Source organism: Podarcis erhardii (genome assembly GCF_964252035.2).
Source record: "Podarcis erhardii genome assembly, chromosome: 2".
In the NCBI taxonomy this organism is placed as follows: domain Eukaryota; kingdom Metazoa; phylum Chordata; class Lepidosauria; order Squamata; family Lacertidae; genus Podarcis; species Podarcis erhardii.
This window is the reverse complement of record NC_138498.1, coordinates 110,324,965-110,344,683: the sequence shown is the minus strand read 5'-3', so window position 1 is coordinate 110,344,683 and position 19,719 is coordinate 110,324,965. Positions and strand designations below refer to the sequence as shown.

Here is a 19,719-nt window from a genome sequence, read left to right as displayed (position 1 = left end):
AAAAAAATCTCTTTTGGGAATTGTTGGGCAGTAGAGAGAGACCAAGGGAACAGCACCCTCCTACTGTGCCCTTAACTGAAAAAGGGGAAGTTTATAATAAATGTGGTTGCTATGTTATAGACATATATGTGTGCCACACAATTTGGCGGTGTGGTGCAAGAACATTTATTTAAGCTGGTGTGTGTGTGTGTGTGTGTGTGTGTGTGTGTGAGAGAGAGAGAGAGAGAGAGAGAGAGAGAGTCATAGAACAGAATCATAGAGTTGGAAGGGACCATGAGGATGATCTAGCCCAACCCCCTACAGTGCAGGATTCTTCCACCCAATGTGAAGTTCGAACCCACAACCTTGAGATCAAGAGTTTCATGCTCTACTGATATGTACAAGATAATTACTATTTTTTAGTGGAACACTGCCTGCTTTACTTATTTATTTAGTAGAGCATTTATAAACAAACATATATGGCAGAGTGATGCGATACTGAGCAGAGTTTGCCCGGTAAGGCATTTACTGTCCTTCTCAAATGCACAATGGCTATTATCTTCCAGAGGGTGGTCACATTCAGATGGTGATTCAGTCTCCAGCAAGAATTCAGGTTCAATGCAAGAGTCAAGTTAAAAATATACCTTCCCCCCAAAACCGGAAGTGTTTTTTCTTGGGTTGATGGGAGAAGAAATTACAAAAGCAGACCAAAGACTATTTATGTATGCCACCACTGCAGCAAGAATTCTTTTAGCCCAAATATGGAAATCACAAGAATTACCATTGATCAGGGAGTGGCAGATGAAGATGATGGACTATGCGGAGTTAGCCAAACTGACTGTGAGGATCTGGAACCAAGGCGATCTGAAATTCCAGAGAGATTGGAGTAAATTGTGAAGACACTAGCAGGATTGATATGAATCCTGCAACATAATATAAAAATAGTATCTGACCATGGATAATAGAAGGACTTGAGATGTATTGAACGACAGAAACTGACAGCAGAAATGTGTATATAATTTATCAAGAAATTAGAAACAATTGAAGGGAGGGAGGAAGTCACGAGCTCGGTGGAGCAAATGTTTTAGAAATGGCTATTATAATGTTGTTATATTTTATGTTTTTATTTTATTAATGAAAATAATAAAAAATATATGGAAAAAACGAGAGTCAAGGTTTCTGGCAGACCCAGGAAGTTCAGGAAAGGGACTTACACACACAGTCAAGGTGCGTATAAAATATTCATTTGAAGCACATTCAAAGCACATTTCTTCCCTCAAACAATTCTGGGCAATGCAGTAAAGCCCTCCTAGTGTTGCAATTCTAGGCTTGCCATACGTCAGGAAAATGCCTGACATGTCCTGGTTTTCGGGTTTAAAAAATGGCATCAGATGGGCAAATCAGTGGTAACAGCTCAAAAAGCTGTTAGGAACTCCCAGGTGTCATGAATTTTACTTTTTGAAGTTTGGCAACCCTAGCTGGAGCTCCCTCTTGCAACGGACCCCAGTTGCTATTGCAATATCTCTGCTGCCACCTGCTGGTTGGAGTTCCTTGCTAAACTGCCATCAAATTATGGATCTAGAAGGACCTTACTCATTGGTTGCATCCCCAAACTGACTGTGAGAAAAGCCTGACGGGAGAGGCTGCCATAGGCGCATCTGGACCTTTGAAGAAGCTAGAGCATTCTAGATTAGAATCTATTTGTGTATTAATGCCTATTTTCTTAATCTGTTGCTGATCCACTAGTTGTTAGTTGAATAAATCTCATTGCCTGCACATGCCTTAGGAATAGGTGTATATTCTTGGAAAGCTACTTTTCAAAAATCCAAATTGGAGTTCCAGGTTGCTCTTTCCCTGTATTTGTGGACATTTGTATCATTCCATGGCCAAAGGACAGAAGGATTGAAATAACCTTGGGCTGAATCCTTTTAAGTTCTACTCAGAGTGGACACATGGAAATCAATGGTCCTATCATAGTCATGTCCTTTAACTGTAGTGGGTCTCCTCTGAGTATGACTTATTTTGGAGGCCCTTTGTCTTTCCCCCTGCACCTTCCCCCAATTTATGTAAAAGCAAGGTCTCTCTGACCCCTGACATACAATCGGATCCTGCCAAGATGTAGCCTCCTCCCACTGGGTGAGCAAAGCCAGTTGGTCATTGACTTTTGCATACGTACAGATGGGCAGATGCTACCACACCCAGGTGTTTTTCATAAGAGTCTCTGGATCCTCAGCTGTACCTAGCTTTCCTCTTCAGAGTGAGCTGCAGGAGATACTGAGGAGCAGGAGAACCCCATCAGGGTGAGTCTGTAAGGAACAGAATTGTGATGTGAGTTGGCCGTGGGGGATAACTCAGAACATTACCAAAAACTGGAACCACAGCAACTATAGATCACAAATCAGAGTGTCTCTTAAAATGGATGAGAATGGGGAAATGTTCTCTGTAGAACAGGTAAACGATCTGCCATAGGAAAGGAAATCAGAAACTTGTGTTCTAGCAGTGTCAATGTTGTTGCTGTTTTTACCTTTTTTGGGGTTGGGTTTGTCTTTGGCGATTTCAATGATAACCCCTTCTGTCAAACTGTACAACAATAGATCTGGAGAAACCTTATTTGTGGAATAGCTAAAGTACAGTTTGGAGATGCTTTGAGTACCAGGTGTTGATTCCCCAGGAGATTTGAGCAAGTGGAAGATACTCCTCAATGTCTCCATTTAAGGTGTACTGTAGCTGTTAGGACAGATGTGCATGATCGAGAGATGTGATATACCCAGTTACCTGTTGCATTCATAATTTAGAGGAACTAAAACTTCTGTTAAATAAAATAGGAATTAATAACTATATGTGCTTAGGATGGTGCAGGGACTAGAAACCACCAAAATACCAGGAAAAACTGGACAGTGTCCCCTGGCATCTTAAAGAGTTTTTTATTGTGGTATATGTTCTTATTGTGGTATACGGGACGCGGGTGGCGCTGTGGGTAAAACCTCAGTGCCTAGGACTTGCCGGTCGCATGGTCAGTGGTTCGAATCCCCGCAGCGGGGTGAGCTCCCGTCGTTCGGTCCGAGCTCCTGCCCACCAAGCAGTTCGAAAGCACCCCTAAGTGCAAGTAGATAAATAGGTACCACTTTATAGTGGGAAGGTAAACGGCATTTCCGTGTGCTGCTCTGGTGCCAGTTCGCCAGAGCAGCTTTGTCACGCTGGCCACGTGACTCGGAAGTGTCTGCGGACAGCGCTGGCTCCCGGCCTCTAGAGTGAGATGAGTGCACAACCCTAGAGTCTGTCAAGACTGGCCCGTACGGGCAGGGGTACCTTTACCTTATATGTTCTTTTGTAGGAAGGGATATACAAAAGCAGATTTGTTTGATACTGACCCTTCCATTTGGGTTTCTTCTTGCATTCAGGCTTGGTTGCATTATTCAAATGTCCCATATTCTAATGTTTCCCACCCCACCCTTATTTCTGATTCGTTCAGCTGCAGCCGCTATGTGTTGTTTCCAGACTTCACCCTCCTCCTTGTGCATCCTCCTCTTCCTCCTGGCTTCCAGCTTTGCCTCTGATGATGATACTGTGGTGGTCACCAGCAGCGGTCCTATTAGAGGCAAAAGACTCCCGGCTGGCCCTGGCTCTGTGACCGCCTACTTGGGCATCCCCTATGCTGAGCCCCCCATAGGCAAACTGCGTTTCCAGAAGCCAGTTCCACATCAGCCGTGGAGCCAGGTCTTGGAGGCCACCAGCTTTGGCAACTCTTGCCTTCAGGTAAACATTGAAAAAATGCCATTTGCAGAGCTATTTGCTGCTAACACACCACTTTCAGAGGACTGCCTCTTCCTCAACATCTGGGTGCCCCACCCACGGCCAGTCACACCAGTGCCCATCCTCCTTTGGATCTATGGCGGGGGTTTTATCATTGGCACAGCCTCTTTGGATATGTACAATGGGGCCTTGTTAGCAGCTACAGAGAATGTTATTGTGGCCTCCATGAATTACCGCGTGGGGACCCTAGGTTTCCTGTACATGCCGCCAGATGCCCCAGGAAACGTTGGCTTGTGGGACCAACATCTGGCTCTGAAGTGGGTGAGTGAGAACGCAGCTGTGTTTGGCGGTGATGCAACTCGGATAACTCTCTTTGGCGAAAGTGCTGGAGGAGCCGCAGTTGGTTTCCACCTGCTTTCACCGGCCAGCCAACCCCTTTTTGCCCGTGCTGTGCTTCAGAGTGGAGTTCCCAATGCCCCCTGGGGTTGGAAGAATCCTGAAAATGCCCTAAGAGATTCAGCGATGGTGAGTGGCCTCGTGGGGTGCCCTAAAGCTAACCACAGTGCTATGGTAAGCTGCCTACAGGGGTTGGAAATGAACAGCAAAATGTTTGATGCCTTGCAAACTTTCTTCTCATTGACAACGGATGGGGAGTTCCTCCCAGATGATCCCCCAAAGCTGCTGGAGAGTGGCCTTGTTCACGGCAAACCCATTCTCACTGGCGTCACTGCTGATGAAGGGTCAACTATGGTATTTTTTATGTTTCCTAACATGACATTGAAGGATGCAATACTGACCCGGGAGCAGGCCCTTAAAGCAGTCAATGGAACTTTCAAAGGAGGAACCAAACAAAATGTTGACCAGGATGTGCTACAGAAGTACACTGAAGGTAGCCATGGGTCGGAACAATATCGTTTGGCCATGAGTCATTATATGGGAGATCACTTCTTTGTGTGCCCTCTGCTTGAGTTTGCTGAGAAGGTGGGGAAAGATAAGAACCAAGTTTATGTTTACTCCTTTGACCACCGCAATCCTGACTCTATTTGGCCTGAATGGGCGGGGACACCTCATGGAGCTGAGGTACCTTACTTGTTTGGAAGCGTGGAATTAGTGTTGCAAACAAACCGATCGGAGGTGAAGGCTGCCGAAGCCGAATTGAGCCGCCAAGTGATGCGATACTGGGCAGAATTTGCCAGAAGCGGGTAAGGCATTAATTAATCAAACACTTTCGGGTCATCTGTGTCACTGATGACACCTTTGCGCAGGTTGTGAATGTGGTTCAGCTTGAATGTTGTGGGTTGTCCACCTCCCAGCATGCTTCCTTTGCTAAAAGGCTTCCATTTTGTGGAGGACGGGTGGGATTCTCTCTGTCCAGTCATTGGGCGTCTCCCTCCCCAGTGCACCCCTCTCACCTGCTGGGATCTGTGTCATCCCTGAGGGCTTTTCCCAGACTGGAATATATCCTTAAAGTGAGGTAATATTTCTTGCATGCCTCAATGGAGAGATTGATGTTTTCATAGCAGGAATGTAGCCTATTGTACAAGGCAAGAGTCACATCCATTGACCGGCCCACTTTTGGCTCCCTAAAGCTTATGTATGAGGTAATTTGGCCCCTGCTCTGAAAGGCGTACTCCACCTCTGCTGTAGTTATCATGGACAATGGCTGACCGCACCTGTGAGTAAGCTTCTACCACAGCATGTGTGATCCTGGGTTGGAGGGCACTATTTTGAGAAACACAGTCATTTTTCCTAAAGCGAATCTGTTGCCCATATACAGGACTGCTGTCAGCAACTGGAATCCTTGCACAGCTGCCCACTTCTGATGTCAGCTATGGGGCAACTTTTATTTGTGGCACAGCACTCCCGGCAGCGCTGGGAGCAGGGTTTAGACAGCATTTAAATTCTGGTGTAGCTTATCTGTTTATTACATTATACAACACTGGAAGCTTCACCCTGCAAACCAATCTGAGGCTGAGATATGGCTCTGATTTCTTTGTTTCCTCTACAGGAATCCCACTGGGTCCATGGGAGATGAGGCACAGTGGCCTGTCTACGACGCCACAGAGCAGAAGTTCTTCCACATTGGCACAGATGTGGCAGCCCAGCTCAAACGGATGTCGCCTAGCCCACAATGCGATTTCCTGAGCTCCTTGCATTCTAAGGCCACACAAACAGGTGTGATCAGGGCCCTTTTTGGAAAGGAACCATATGCAGTTCCCGGCTCTGGATTAGAATCACAGAACAGAATCACAGAATCGTAGAGCTGGAACAAACCCCAAGGATCATTTAGTGCAAGCCCCTGCAATACAGGAATAGGCAGGTGGCTCGTGAGGGAATGAGACCCGTGGCCTTGGCGTGATCAGAACCATGCCCCCAGTGCAACCACTACAAGAAGGGATATCACTGAAAGTAGGCAATACTTCTGTGAGGGCTGCACAAAGAGGTGGCATTGTGGGGCATATGTTCTGGGCCCACACCCCAGGAGAGGGATCACGGACAGGATCCGTCCCCACCTGCTTCTCTTCTTCACTGCTTGTACACCTGCCTGTCACCCTGGCTCAGACAAGGGGTGGGGGGGGTGAAAAGGCAAAGCAGTGGATGTCCCTGTCTGCTTGCCTCTCCATCTGGCAAACAAGCCGGTGGTAGCAATGAGGAGAAAGGTGAATAATACCAGCCGGTGAAAATGCCAGAGTGGCAGTTGACTTGGTAAGAGAAGGGGCCTCATGATGTTTGCTTTGTTCAAGTGCCCTCCGAAACTTGGAACCAGTGCTATCTTCTGTGAGCCCAGAATGTTCTAGAACAAGGCCCAAATATGTCCCTCTCTAAGAAAGAGTTGCCTCAGCATACTAGGCACCAATGCTGAAAGCGGATCATCATCTAGCTGTTCTTTCTCACATCACGGTCCTGTTCAGTTCTCCTCGTGGCCACTTCAAGAAATTGAGGACGGTTTTCTTTTATCAAAGGTTCTCCACAAACTCTCCACAACAGTATTGTTCCCTCAGTACTCCAAGGTTCCTCTTCTCCTCTCCCCTCACTGACTTAACCACCCTCCAAAGGTCATTCTCTCAACACCCCAAATCCCTTAGCAACATTTGCCAAGGCTGCCCCAAACCCTCAGCCTTCACTTGCATACAATTCAATTCTTTTCCTTGTTTTCCCAGGCAACTGGCCTAATGAAACATATTAAAAGAGCAAGAACATTAAACAACCTAACAAAACGACACAAATAGATAAATGATCTTCCACACATATTTTCATGAGTCCTTTTCCACCTAAATTGCCGGCAGCTGCAGGAATGTGAGGAACTGAATTTAAGAATGAAGAAATGAGAAACTGGGAGAACCAAAATTGGCAGATCTGTCTATCTTTAGTGGCTACTGGTCAGGGATGATCACCACAGGTCAACAACATCTGGAGGGCCACAGGTTCCCCATCCTCTGCTTTTTTAAAAAAGGCCTCATCAGTTCCCGCAACATTCTGGTACATTCTGTAGGAGTAGTGGTAATGGATTAAAAAAAAAAAAATTGGCAAAGTGAGGGGGAAAAGGAACACCTGTTCCCCTCAGCCACCTCTGAGAGTTTTGCCCCTGAAGCAGCTTAAGACCCCATCTTCAGTGGGGCATGAAGGGTACCATAAAAATGTGGGGAGGGGGATTCCGCTTTTGATTAAAAACAAAAGTCAGGAGACTGAGCAATCTGCTGCATGGATAGTTGTTTAACCTTCTGCTTATCAGTTTTCCCCCTCTGTCCCACCTTTGTCTTTCACAGAAAAATCTCCAGAAGTTCCTGCTTCATCTACTTTGGAGAACAGTGCGACAGAAACTTAGAAAGGCAGAAAAGGAAATATCTTGCAGCAAGTGAAAAGGGAAGCTCTGAAATGGGGGAAATCATGCCTTAGAAACAGTTTCAGCTAGGCCTGCTCCTTAACACAACTATTCACAACGCAGCTGTTCATTGGGACAAAACTGACTGAAGAAAAAAACAAATAGACAGTTGATGAAAATGTAAATCCTGCTCGGGCATTTGGTACTCTGGGCAACTGAGTGGATGAATGGGATCTGCAGAAGACATGGGCTCATTTAGGGTTTCCATCCCCAAGGAGGCAGCCACCTGCATAGAATAATAGAATCAGAGTTGGGAGGGGCCCAAGGGTCATCTAGGCTAACCCTCTGCAATGCAGGAGTCTCAGCTAAAGCATCCATGACAGATGGCCTATAGGACTCCTTTATGCTGATGTCAGTCATGCATCCCCTAGGCAGCATGGCCTAGCCTGTGCATTCTGGAGAGGCTCTTCAAATGTTCAGTATAAACAGGTAGCGAGTGCTTGAGTGGGACTGACACTGAAAGGAATGAAGTGAGTACAGCCTCGTTCTCTCAGAGGGCAGCCGGATTACCCCTTTGTCATCGCTCACATTCATAGGTTTTTCCAACCACCACAAGAAGATATCAAGATTAGGAATCCTTGAAGCTTTCGTTCTGTCTGAATTTTTCATTGAACCAACCTAAGTGTGTCTGTCCTGAAAAAAAATTACAGATCAGAAGACAGGCAGACTTTGGTTTTCACAGTTCACTAAATATTGCATACTGGGTTTCAGCTCAGATACATACCGAAATGCATATTAAAAAGGGATGTGCTTAGTTGAAATGTGTAGATAAAGGCAGACTTTGCGAGGAAATATATACGTTCAAAAATAATGCAAGTGTTTGGTGTTTTATTGTTGTTGCTGTTGTTAAAAGGAATGACAGGAATGATAGCTAAATCTATGCAGGTCTTTCCAAAAAGTGAGGTTCCCAGATGTGCTGGGAGTGTAAAATATTTGGCAGCTGAGCCAAATGCTATTGTGTGGCATACTCACTTTGCCATTACTGTTCGTTTGGCCTCTAATTAACCACCCCCATTTAATAATAATAATAATAATAATAATAATAATAATAATAATAATAATTTATTTTTACCCCACCCATCTGGCTGGGCTTCCCCAGTCACTCTGGGTGGCTTCCAACAAAATATTAAAATACAGTAATGCATCAAACATTAAAGCTTCCCTAAGCAGGGCTGCCTTCAGATGTCTTCTAAAAGTCTGGTAGTTCTTGTTCTCTTTGACATCTGGTGGGAGGGCGTTCCACAGGGCGGGTGCCACTACTGAGAAGGCCCTTTGCCTAGTTCCCTGTAACTTGGCTTCTTGCAGTGAAGGAACTGCCAGAAGGCCCTCGGCGCTGGACCTCAGTGTCTGGGCAGAATGATGGGGGTGGAGACGCTCCTTCATATATACTGGACTGAGGCCGTTTAGGGCTTTAAAGATCAGCACCAACACTTTGAATTGTGCTCGGAAATGTACTGGGAGCCAATGTAGGTCTTTCAAGAGCGGTGTTATGTGGTCTTGGCGGCTGCTCCCAGTCACCAGTCTAGCTGCTGCATTCTGGATTAGTTGTAGTTTCTGGGTCACCTTCAAAGATAGCCCCACATAAAGCACATTGCAGTAGTCCAAGCGAGAGGCAACCAGAGCATTCACCACTCTGGTGAGAGTCTGTGGGCAGGTAGGGTCTCAGCCTGCATACCAGATGGAGCTGGTAAACAGGGCTGCCTTGGACACAGAATTAACCTGCGCCTCCATGGACAGCTGAGAGTCCAAAATGACTCCCAGGCTGCACACCTGGTCCTTAAGGAGCACAGGACCAGGGAGTCCTCCATACCTGCCCAAACCCTGTCCCCCCAAAAACAGTACTTCTGTCTTGTCAGGATTCAGCCTCAATGTGTTAGCCACCATCCATCCTCCAACCGCCTCCAGACACTCACACAGGACCTTCACCGCCTTCACTGGTTCTGGTTTAAAAGAGAGGTAGAGCTGGGTATCATCTGCATACTGATGGACACCCAGCCCAAACCCCCTGATGATCTCTCCCAGTGTCTGCATGTAGATGTTGAAAAGCATGGGGAAAGGACAGAACCCTGAGGCACCCCACAGGGGTCTGAACACTCACCCCCCACACTTTCTGAACACAGCCCAGGAGGAAGGAGCAGAACCACTGTATAACAGTGCCCCCAGCTCACAGCCCCTCTAGACGGTCGAGAAGGATGTTATGGTCGATGGTATCAAACGCCACTGAGAGATCCAGCAGAACTAGGAAACAGCTCTCACCTTTGTCTCTAGCTCACCGGAGATCATCAACCAGTGCGACCAAGGCAGTTTCAGTCCCATGATGAGGCCTGAATCCTGACTGGAAGGGATCCAAATGGTCTGCTTCTTCAAGACGAGCCTGGAGTTGTTCAGCAACCACTCGCTCAATCACCTTGCCCAAGAATGGAAGATTTGAGACCGGGCGATAGTTGGCCATATTGGCCGCATCTAAAGATGTTTTTTTAAGAAGCGGGTTGATAACCGCCTCTTTCAGTGGGTCTGGGAAGGCTCCCTCGCAGAGAGAAGCATTCACCACCCCACGAAGCCCATCGCCCAGTCCTTCCCGGCTAGCTTTTATAAGTCAGGATTGGCAAGGATCAAGGAGGCAGGTGGTTGGTTTCACTCGTCCAAGCAGCCTGTCCACATCCTTAGGGATAACAGATTGGAACTGATCCCACGCAACTTAACTTACATGATCTATATTATAAATAGCATGGAAAGAGTTTACCAGCCACATTCTATTTTTAAATTGAAATGTTTTCTCAGCAGCATCAAAATAGAAGAAATCCTAGTGACAATCTCCTCCACCTCCAAGTATCAGTAGAACCAGGCTACCCAGTGCTTATGTTGGAACAGAGACCCAGTAGACGTTCCTTTCTTGTTGGACTACATTTGCCATTATCTCTCTCCATTCTCTTCTGGTGGGAGTTGCAGTCTAATAATAGATGGAGGGCCACAGGATCTTCAGCCCTGGCTTCATACAAGCTCGGATTCATTACAGGTATAGTTGTAAATCTGTAAAGAATAAACCTCATAGAGGGGTGGAAGCATAAAGCGCAGGAAAAAAAGTAGGGATAAAACTAGGCTTGAACCCAGCATGCCACAACATTGACACGTTGGAAAGAGTTGCATGACAACAGGATCCCGGTGCTTATGCAGGATTCAGTTTCCTTGGAATGATGGACAGCGGAGACGGTGGTGCTTTTAGGATATATGAATAAATATAATTGCCTGCAATGATATCTTAGGAATGGGTGCGTATTGTTCGAAAGCTGCTACTTAAAAATCCAAAATGGAGTTCCAGGTTTCTTAAATGAGGGGTTGTTGTGGTTCCTATCCAGAAGACAATACAGTGGTACCTCGGGTTACATAAACTTCAGGTTACATACTGTCAGGGCTGCCTCTAGGTCCCAGCTCACAGAGGACCAACGCCAGGCTGATATTATGTACAAAAGTCTTTATTGAAGTATAGTTTCCATTTTAAAGCCAGAGCGTGCAACCCTACGTCTAGACTCTAGATCGGCGAAGTCCTATCTGAATCACTTCCCCTTCCGCACCAGTTTAAGATCCTAGCCCTGCTCCACCTTCTGCGCTGCTCTCTCCTCCTCTGGGTCCTCCTGCCCTCTGGGGCATTGCCCTTCCTGGACTCTTCCGACGCTGAGTCGCTTAGCTCCTCCCCTTGCCTCCAGCGTGCTTTAGGACCCGGTTCCCAATCCTCACTCTCTGCTGTCCCGCGCTCCTGTACATTTGAACTTGCTTCTTGCGCCAACCCAGTGACCTTTTCCTAACTGTTACACTGCTTCTATCACTGCTTCCCTCTTCCGTGACACTGGCCGGATCTGACCTCCCTTCCGTTGTACGACTCTCCGAGGAAGGCGTGGTCAGCTCTGCCTCGTCTTCTCTCCCTGGTGGGGGAAGTACTGGTCCCAATGCCTGGGACCCTTCCCCCCCACTCTGCTCTGGTGGGGAAGCTGGTCCTGATCTCCAACTACTACTCTGGGAGTCCCTGCTCCCCCTTGCTCCTGGGGCGTTCCCCTTGGGACCCCCCTACCCCTGGCCACTGGCGCTCCCTTCTGTGAATCTTCCGATTCGCTGGAGAGGCTTATGGAATCCCTCGGACCACTGTCTCCTCCTACACTGCCCTCTGATTCCTCGCCCTCGCTCTCCATCTCCCATCTTCCCTGTACCTCTGCTCCTGAGCCCCTGACACATACGCTTCAGGTTACAGACTCCACTAACCCAAAAATAGTACCTCGGGTTAAGAATTTTGCTTCAGGATGAGAACAGAAATCGTGCTCCGGCGGTGTGGCAGCAGCAGGAGGCCCCATTAGCTAAAGTGGTGCTTCAGGTTAAGAACAGTTTCAGGTTAAGTGTGGAGCTCCGGAATGAATTAAGTACTTAACCCGAGGTACCACTGTATAAGAAGAATAACCCCTTATGAGCCAAGCCCTCTTGTATCCCATGCTGCCCACCCATGACAGAGCTCAGTGGCAGGAGTGGCCAGCCAACCAGTCAAGTCTCAGGTTGGGTGGGTATTTGCCTGGAGGCAGAGTCCGTACGCAAAGTTCAATCTAGTCCTAAAGTCAGGAGTATCTCAGTTCACATAGTCAAACGGACCGGAAGATCAAGGAAGCTGAGAGTCCAGGGTCACAAGAAGCAAAAAGCAGCAAGGTCTGGCCAGGAACGACAAATGTTGTTTCTAGCAACTGACTGAGGCTGGAAATCTGCTTAAGAAATCTGGAGCCATCTGGTTCTCCTCACAAGCAAGAAGGTTGATCAGTAGCCGGTGGAGTCACCCTGCCTTCTGCTCCTTCAGGCCGCTGCTCAGCAGGTGAAGCCGACTCCTGGCCCATGGCAAGCCCTTTGTGCTGACAGAAGAATCACACAAGTTTTCACTTAAGCACTGTATCTTGTTCTGAGAGCCAGGCTACGCGTTGATTGTGTTTGTGGACATTGGTATTACTCCGTTGCCAAAGGACAGGAGGATGGCAATAACTTTGGGCTGAATCCTTTTAAGTTCTACTCAGAGTAAAAAAGGTAAAGGGACCCCTGACCATCAGGTCCAGTCATGGCCGACTCTGGGGTTGTGGCACTCATCTCGCTTTACTGGCCAAGGGAGCCGGCGTACAGCTTCCGGGTCATGTGGCCAACATGACTAAGCCACTTCTGGCGAACCAGAGCAGTGCATGGAAATGCCGTTTACCTTCCCGCTGGAGTGGTACCTACCGTATTTTTCACTCTATAAGACGCACCAGACCACAAGACTCACCTAGTTTTTGGAGGAGGAAAACAAGAAAAAACAAATTCTGAATCTCAGAAGCCAGAACAGCGAGAGGGATCGCTGCGCGGTGAAAGCAGCAACCCCTCTTGTGCTTCTGGCTTCTGTGATGGCTGCGCAGCCTCCATTCGCATTCCCCTTACTTTTTAGGAGGGAAAAAGTGAGTCTTATAGAGCAAAAAATACGGTATTTATCTACTTGCACTTTGACGTGCTTTTGAACTGCTAGGTTGGCAGAAGCAGGGACCAAGCAATGGGAGCTCACCCCGTCGTGGGGATTCGAACTGCCGACCTTCTGATCAGGAAGTCCTAGGCTCTGTGGTTTAACCCACAGCGCCACCCGCGTCCCTCTACTCAGAGTAGACACTCGCAAATCAATGGTCCTGTCATAGTCATGTCCTTTAATTGTGGTGGATCTCCTCTGAGTATGATTTATTTTGGAGGCAGCCCATTGTCTTTCCCCCTGCACCTTCTCCCAATTTATGTAAAAGCAAGGTCTCTCTGACCCCTGGCCTACATTCGGATCCTGCCAAGGTGAAGCCTCCTCCCACTGGGTGAGCAAAGCCAGTCGGTCATTGACTTTTGCATACGTACAGATGTGCAGATGCTCCCTGACCAGGTGTTTTTCATATGAGAGTCTGGATCCTCAGCAGTACCTAACTTTCCTCTTCAGAGTGAGCTACAGGGGATACTGAGGAGCAGGAGAACCCCATCAGGGTGAGTCTGTAAGGAACAGAAATGTGATGTGAGTTGGTTCTGGGGGATAACTCAGAAAATTACCAAAAATTGGAGGCACAGCAACTCTAGACCACAAATCAGAGTGCTTCTAAAAAATGAATGAGAATGGGAGAATAGGTAGAAGATCTGCCATAGGAATGGAAATCAGAAACTTGAGTTCTAGCAGTGTCAGAATCAAGAAAAATTAACAATCCTACTTTAAAACATACAAAAGCTAAAATATTAAGATTGAAATTACTTCAACTTCCTAAGCATCTAGGTATGCTTGCCTAAAGAAGAATGCTTTTAGCAGGTGCCTGAAAAGAGTCTAGCAAAGGCACAGTGCTTTCTTGCAATAGGCGGGGAGTTCCAAAGTGCAGGTGCTGTCACAGTAAACAATGCAGTACAGATATAATGTGGAACCTGTAGTAGTGCTTGAAACTACTGAAGGGGAGGTTTGATTTATTGTGATTTCACCATGCTCTGTATTATCCGAAAAGGAAAACATTTATTTAAGAAACAGGACTGCACAGCAGCAATCTAGTCTCATCATGACCAGTGGGACTTATTCCCGAGCCCACGGTGCATATGATGGGCTGCAATCCTATGCACCCCTTGCATCCAACTTGTACCTAAAACTGCACAAGTCTGCACCAAAGAATTGTAGAGTTGGAAGGGACCCCTGAAGGTCATTTAGCCAAACCCCTGGGGCAATGCAGGAATTTCCACTAGACCATCCCTGACCGATGGCCATCCTTCTGTTTTTCTTTTTTTTTTATAGAATATTTATTAAAGTTTTCAGAAATAATACAATGAAAAAAACAACAAAAATACAAAAATACAAAAATAAAAACAACCCCCCAAAAAGAAAAACACATAGAATTTCCGTTACTTATTTTCTTTTAACTTATTTTCCAGACCTCCTCATACCTCCCTTTCTTGTATTCCAATTGAAATTGTTTGTTCAGCAAATCCTCGCCATTAGTTTTTACTTATTTCTAACCTTATTTTTCATATCTCTTAAACATTACAGCTGGAAACCATTTAATTCTGTCCAACATCATTCTAACATTCATTAATTTTACAGTATTTCTGCAAATAGTTTTTAAACTTCTTCCAATCTTCTTCTGCCGACTCTTTTCCCTGGTCTCGGATTCTGCCGGTCATTTCTGCCAGTCCCATATAGTCCATCATCTTCATCTGGCATTCTTCCAGCGTGGGTAGATCTTGTGTCTTCCATCCTTCTGTTTTTCTCCTCAGCCAGGAAGATACAACAACGGAGACTGGAGGTGGGGAAAAATATAAATTTTGACAATGGGGCAGATTTGTCAGGTGCGCACAGGCACAGCTTGAAGACTTTACACAGAGAGGAACCCCACCTGGGTTTCCCCGCATGTCACGTAACAGGCAGGGAGTCAGCTCAGATAGTGAGACATTGGGGGGAGGGGAGGACAAAAGAGAGGACAAAAGGGCTCTGGGACCACCCTCCCCAAAATATTTACTGTATTGTTACCACTGTTATTCTATAGTACAGATTCTTTTTAACTTAAATACTTTCTCTAAAATTAGAACGGCAGAAGTACAGTGGTACCTCAGGTTACATACGCTTCAGGTTACAGACTCCGCTAACCCAGAAATAGTGCTTCAGGTTAAGAACTTTTTTTTTTTTAAAAAAAATGCCTGCTCCAAAGGTCTTATCTTACTCATATATATGATCTTACTAGGGATTGTATAGCTATATCTGAAATTTCATGAATATCAGTTAATATCTTGACCCTGCTCCACTGAATTGAAATTTCAGCCTTCACTACATACGAAAATGGCTGAGTAAACAGCTATTTTTGTGGAGGAGGGTCAAGATATTAACTGATATGCACGAAATTTCATATACCGTGGTACCTCGGGTTAAGAACTTAATTTGTTCCGGAGGTCCGTTCTTAACCTGAAACTGCTCTTAACCTGAAGCACCACTTTAGCTAATGGGGCCTCCTGCTGCTGCCGTGCTGCTGGAGCACAATTTCTGTTCTCATCCTGAAGCAAAGTTCTCATCCTGAAGCAAAGTTCCATTTCTGCGTTAGCGGAGTCTGTAACCTGAAGTGTATGTAACCTGAAGCGTATGTAACCCAAGGTACCACTGTATAGTTATATAATCCCTAGTGTAGTAAGATAAGACCTTTGGAGCAGGCATTTTTTTAAAAAAAGTTTTTTATGAACCGCCCTAGTAGGGCAGTAATTGTTCCTTGATAATTTGTCACCACCCTCCGTAATGGCACCTGGGGTGGCCTGCCCCCCTGCCCCCCTTCCTACGCTGCTGCCCCATGCCACTTCTATTTCTGATTCTTTCAGCTGCAGCCGCTATGCCTTGTTTCCAGACTTCACCCTCCTCCTTGTGCACCCTCCTCTTCCTCCTGGCTTCCAGCTCTGCATCTGAAGATGATACTGTGGTGGTCACTAGCAGTGGTCCTATTAGAGGCAAACGGCTCCCGGCTGGCCCTGGCTCTGTGACCGCCTACCTGGGCATCCCCTATGCTGAGCCCCCCATAGGCAAACTGCGTTTCCAGAAGCCAGTTCCACATCAGCCGTGGAGCCAGGTCTTGGAGGCCACCAGCTTTGGCAACTCTTGCCTTCAGTTTAATAACGATTCCTTCCCTGATCGACCCATATGGACTCCAAACACACCACTTTCAGAGGACTGCCTCTTCCTCAACATCTGGGTGCCCCATCCACGGCCAGTCACACCAGTGCCCATCCTTGTATGGATCCATGGTGGGGGTTTTAGCATGAACTCAGCCTCAGCAGATGTCTTAAATGGAGGCTTATTAGCTGCTACAGAGAATGTCATTGTGTGCAACTTAAATTTCCGCATGGGGACCCTGGGTTTCCTGTACCTGCCGCCAGCTGCCCCAGGAAATGTTGCATTGTGGGACCAACATCTGGCTCTGAAGTGGGTGAGTGAGAATGCAGCTGTCTTTGGCGGGGATCCAGCTCGGTTGACTTTCCTTGGCTTAGGTGAAGGAGGAGTTTTAGCAGGTTTCCACCTGCTTTCACCGGCAAGCCAACCCCTTGTTGCCCGTGCTGTGTTTCATAGTGGAGTTCCCACTGCCCACTGGGCCTGGAGGAGTCCGGAAAAGGCTGAAAGAGAATCAGCGATGGTGAGTCAGCTCATGGGGTGTCCTAAAACTAACCACAGTGCGATGGTCAGCTGCCTACAGGGGAAGGAAATTGAGAGCCATGCACTTTCTGAACTCTGTGGTATCAGATCAATAACAACGGATGGGGAATTTCTCACCGATGAGCCCCGAAAGCTCCTGGAGAGAGGCATTCAAGGCAAACCCATTCTTACTGGTGTCATGGCTAATGAAGACTCATTCCTGGTATACCTTATGCTTCCTAGTGCTGAAGTAAATGATGGGATCCTGACCTGGGAACAGCTCCTTGAAGGGGTGCTGGAAACTCTGAAAACAGAAGACATTGCCAGGGCTATAGCCCTCAAATATGCTGAATACTTTCAAGGGCCAGAGCGGTACCGTTTGGCCTTGATTCAGTATTTGGGAGATTATCCCTTTTTATGCCCAGTAATGGAGTTTGCTGCAAAGGCCAGGGAGCTTGGGAGCCCAGCTTATGTTTATTCCTTCAGCCACCGCAGTTCTGGCTTTCCTTGGCCAGAGTGGATAGGGACCCCCCACGGAGCAGAGATCCCCTACTTATTTGGAAACTTGGCAGCGTCATTGCGGAAAGACCCATCGGAGACGGAGGTGGAATTGAGCCGGCGAGTGATGAGATACTGGGCGGAGTTTGCCAGAAGCGGGTAAGTTATTAACCTTTCTGTGCCAAGGACCAAGTATGCCTGCCCATATATACAGACATGCCCTTTAATACTTTTAATGCCCCTCTCCGTTTGACAACTGATTGTTGGGATTTCAGGACTGAAAATATTCTAGGGATGACAACTCGATGCTGACAATCATGTAAGTACTGGATGCTTCACCCTTAAATCAGTCTGAAGTTGTAATGTGGCGATGATTTCTTTGTTGCCTCTATAGGAATCCCACTGAGTCTGCGCCGAATGAGGAACAGTGGCCCGTCTACAACGCCACAGAGCAGAACATCTTCCACATCACCACAGAGGCAGCCCAGCACAAATGGATGCCACCTGGTCCACGATGTGCTTTCCTGGCCACTCATCTAGCAAATGCATTAGAAGCAAGTGAGTTCTCTAAAAACTCCATATGGCAGTATTGTTCCTTCAGAGCTCCAAGGTTCCTGCTCCTCTCCCGACGCCATCACTGGCTTAACCTCTGGGTTTATGAAACATTAAAAATACAGCGAGAATATTAAGCTACCAACTGAACCACATCATATTATCTGCTACACAAATTTTCATGAATATATATATATATATATATATATGCAGGTTTTGGTGTCCTCGGGTGTCTTCCCGTGAAGACACCCGAGGACACCAAAACCTGCATTCCTGTACCCGTGAAAATCTACGAAAGCAAATATATATATATATATATATATATATCGCCAGTTGTGCAAAAAATGCAGAGAACTGAAATTAAGAACAGAGAAATGAGAACCTGGGAGAACCAAAATGGGCAGATCTGTTCATCAATAGTGGTTAGTGGTCAAGGATGAGCATTACAAGCAAACAACATCTGGAGGGCCACGTGTTCCCCATCCTCCTTTTTCATTTTTTAAAAATCATTTTTAGTCCCCGCAGCATTCTGGTACAGGAGACATGATGGCTGGAGCCTGCGGATCAAAAAGCTTTGCTGTCATCAGTGTAGGATTCACCATGATGAGACATTTTCTTTAAAAAGTGAGCGGAGGAAGGAAATACTTGCTCCCCTCAGCCCCCTCAGAGTACTTTGCCCTTGAAAGAGCTTAGGACCCTATCTTCAATGGGGCACAAAGGGTACCATAACAATTCAGAATGGGAGGATCTTGGCCTGTTTTTGATTTAAAACAGGAAACTAATCAGATCTCCTGCATGAGGAGTGATCTTCTGTTGATCAGTTCTTTCCTCCTACCCTCTCTTTTTTCCATTTGCAGGGAAATCCGAAGAAGGCTGTGTTTCACCCAGTCAGGAGAAAGATGTGAAGAATGAGGCCGGAGATAGCGAAAACCATGCCTCAGGAACAGTTTAGCTAGGCCCACACTTCGTTGGATCTGCAGCCACGTACAAAACATAGCATCGCAACAAACCTGAATGAAGGAAGAAATTACTGTGATATGAATTGAATAAAAATGTAAACCCTCTTTAGGCATTTGGTATCTCCAGAATACTTATGTTTCTTCAAGAAAAATGGGGACCTGGAACAATGGGAATCTGGCACACTTTGTATATATGGATATTGACTGCTTGATTGGCAGAAAAACTGAAGGGAATGGTGTGAGGACAGCCTTATTCTATTAGAGGTTAGCTGGATCAACCCCATTGCCTCCATCCCATTTATAGGATTTTAATGCTTCCACAACAACATATTCGTAATAGGGATGCTTGAAACTTCTTTTCCATCTGCATTTTTATAGAATCATAGAATCATAGAGTTGGAAGAGACCACAAGGGCCATCGAGTCCAACCCCCTGCCAAGCAGGAAACACCATCAGAGCACTCCTGACATATGGTTGTCAAGCCTGTGCTTAAAGACCTCCAAAGAAGGAGACTCCACCACACTCCTTGGCAGCAAATTCCACTGTCGAACAGCTCTTACTGTCAGGAAGTTCTTCCTAATGTTTAGGTGGAATCTTCTTTCTTGTAGTTTGGATCCATTGCTCTGTGTCCGCTTCTCTGGAGCAGTAGAAAACAACCTTTCTCCCTCCTTTATGTGACATCCTTTTATATATTTGAACATGGCTATCATATCACCCCTTAACCTCCTCTTCTCCAGGCTAAACATGCCCAGCTCCCTTAGCCGTTCCTCATAAGGCATCGTTTCCAGGCCTTTGACCATTTTGGTTGCCCTCCTCTGGACACGTTCCAGTTTGTCAGTGTCCTTCTTGAACTGTGGTGCCCAGAACTGGACACAGTACTCCAGGTGAGGTCTGACCAGAGCAGAATACAGTGGCACTATTACTTCCCTTGATCT

The 19,719-nt window shown here is 46.6% G+C and overlaps 2 protein-coding genes and 1 long non-coding RNA gene across 3 annotated transcripts in view; all 3 read left to right on the top strand.

Annotated features, from left to right (window-relative positions):
* Positions 1 to 19,719, top strand: part of LOC309337348 — an 89,696-nt gene that overhangs the window by 60,409 nt on the left and 9,568 nt on the right. The window lies entirely within an intron of this gene.
* Positions 2,149 to 8,426, top strand: LOC309336807 (cholinesterase-like). Its single transcript, XM_081853160.1, has 4 exons — positions 2,149 to 2,279; positions 3,452 to 4,934; positions 5,741 to 5,907; positions 7,500 to 8,426. Exons 2-4 carry the CDS (start codon positions 3,463 to 3,465, stop codon positions 7,556 to 7,558), a joined length of 1,698 nt encoding a protein of 565 aa, XP_081709286.1. The 5' UTR covers positions 2,149 to 2,279; positions 3,452 to 3,462; the 3' UTR covers positions 7,559 to 8,426.
* Positions 13,503 to 18,889, top strand: LOC309336800 (cholinesterase-like). Its single transcript, XM_081853143.1, has 4 exons — positions 13,503 to 13,624; positions 15,971 to 17,432; positions 17,668 to 17,831; positions 18,683 to 18,889. Exons 2-4 carry the CDS (start codon positions 15,982 to 15,984, stop codon positions 18,775 to 18,777), a joined length of 1,710 nt encoding a protein of 569 aa, XP_081709269.1. The 5' UTR covers positions 13,503 to 13,624; positions 15,971 to 15,981; the 3' UTR covers positions 18,778 to 18,889.

Coding starts and splice junctions, on each gene's coding strand:
- LOC309336807 (XM_081853160.1), top strand. CDS start 3,463: ATGTGTTGTTTCCAGACTTCACCCTCCTCCTTGTGCATCCTCCTCTTC. Junction 4,935..5,740: donor GCAGAATTTGCCAGAAGCGG/GTAAGGCATTAA, acceptor TTTCCTCTACAG/GAATCCCACTGGGTCCATGG. Junction 5,908..7,499: donor TTCTAAGGCCACACAAACAG/GTGTGATCAGGG, acceptor TGTCTTTCACAG/AAAAATCTCCAGAAGTTCCT.
- LOC309336800 (XM_081853143.1), top strand. CDS start 15,982: ATGCCTTGTTTCCAGACTTCACCCTCCTCCTTGTGCACCCTCCTCTTC. Junction 17,433..17,667: donor GCGGAGTTTGCCAGAAGCGG/GTAAGTTATTAA, acceptor TTGCCTCTATAG/GAATCCCACTGAGTCTGCGC. Junction 17,832..18,682: donor AGCAAATGCATTAGAAGCAA/GTGAGTTCTCTA, acceptor TTCCATTTGCAG/GGAAATCCGAAGAAGGCTGT.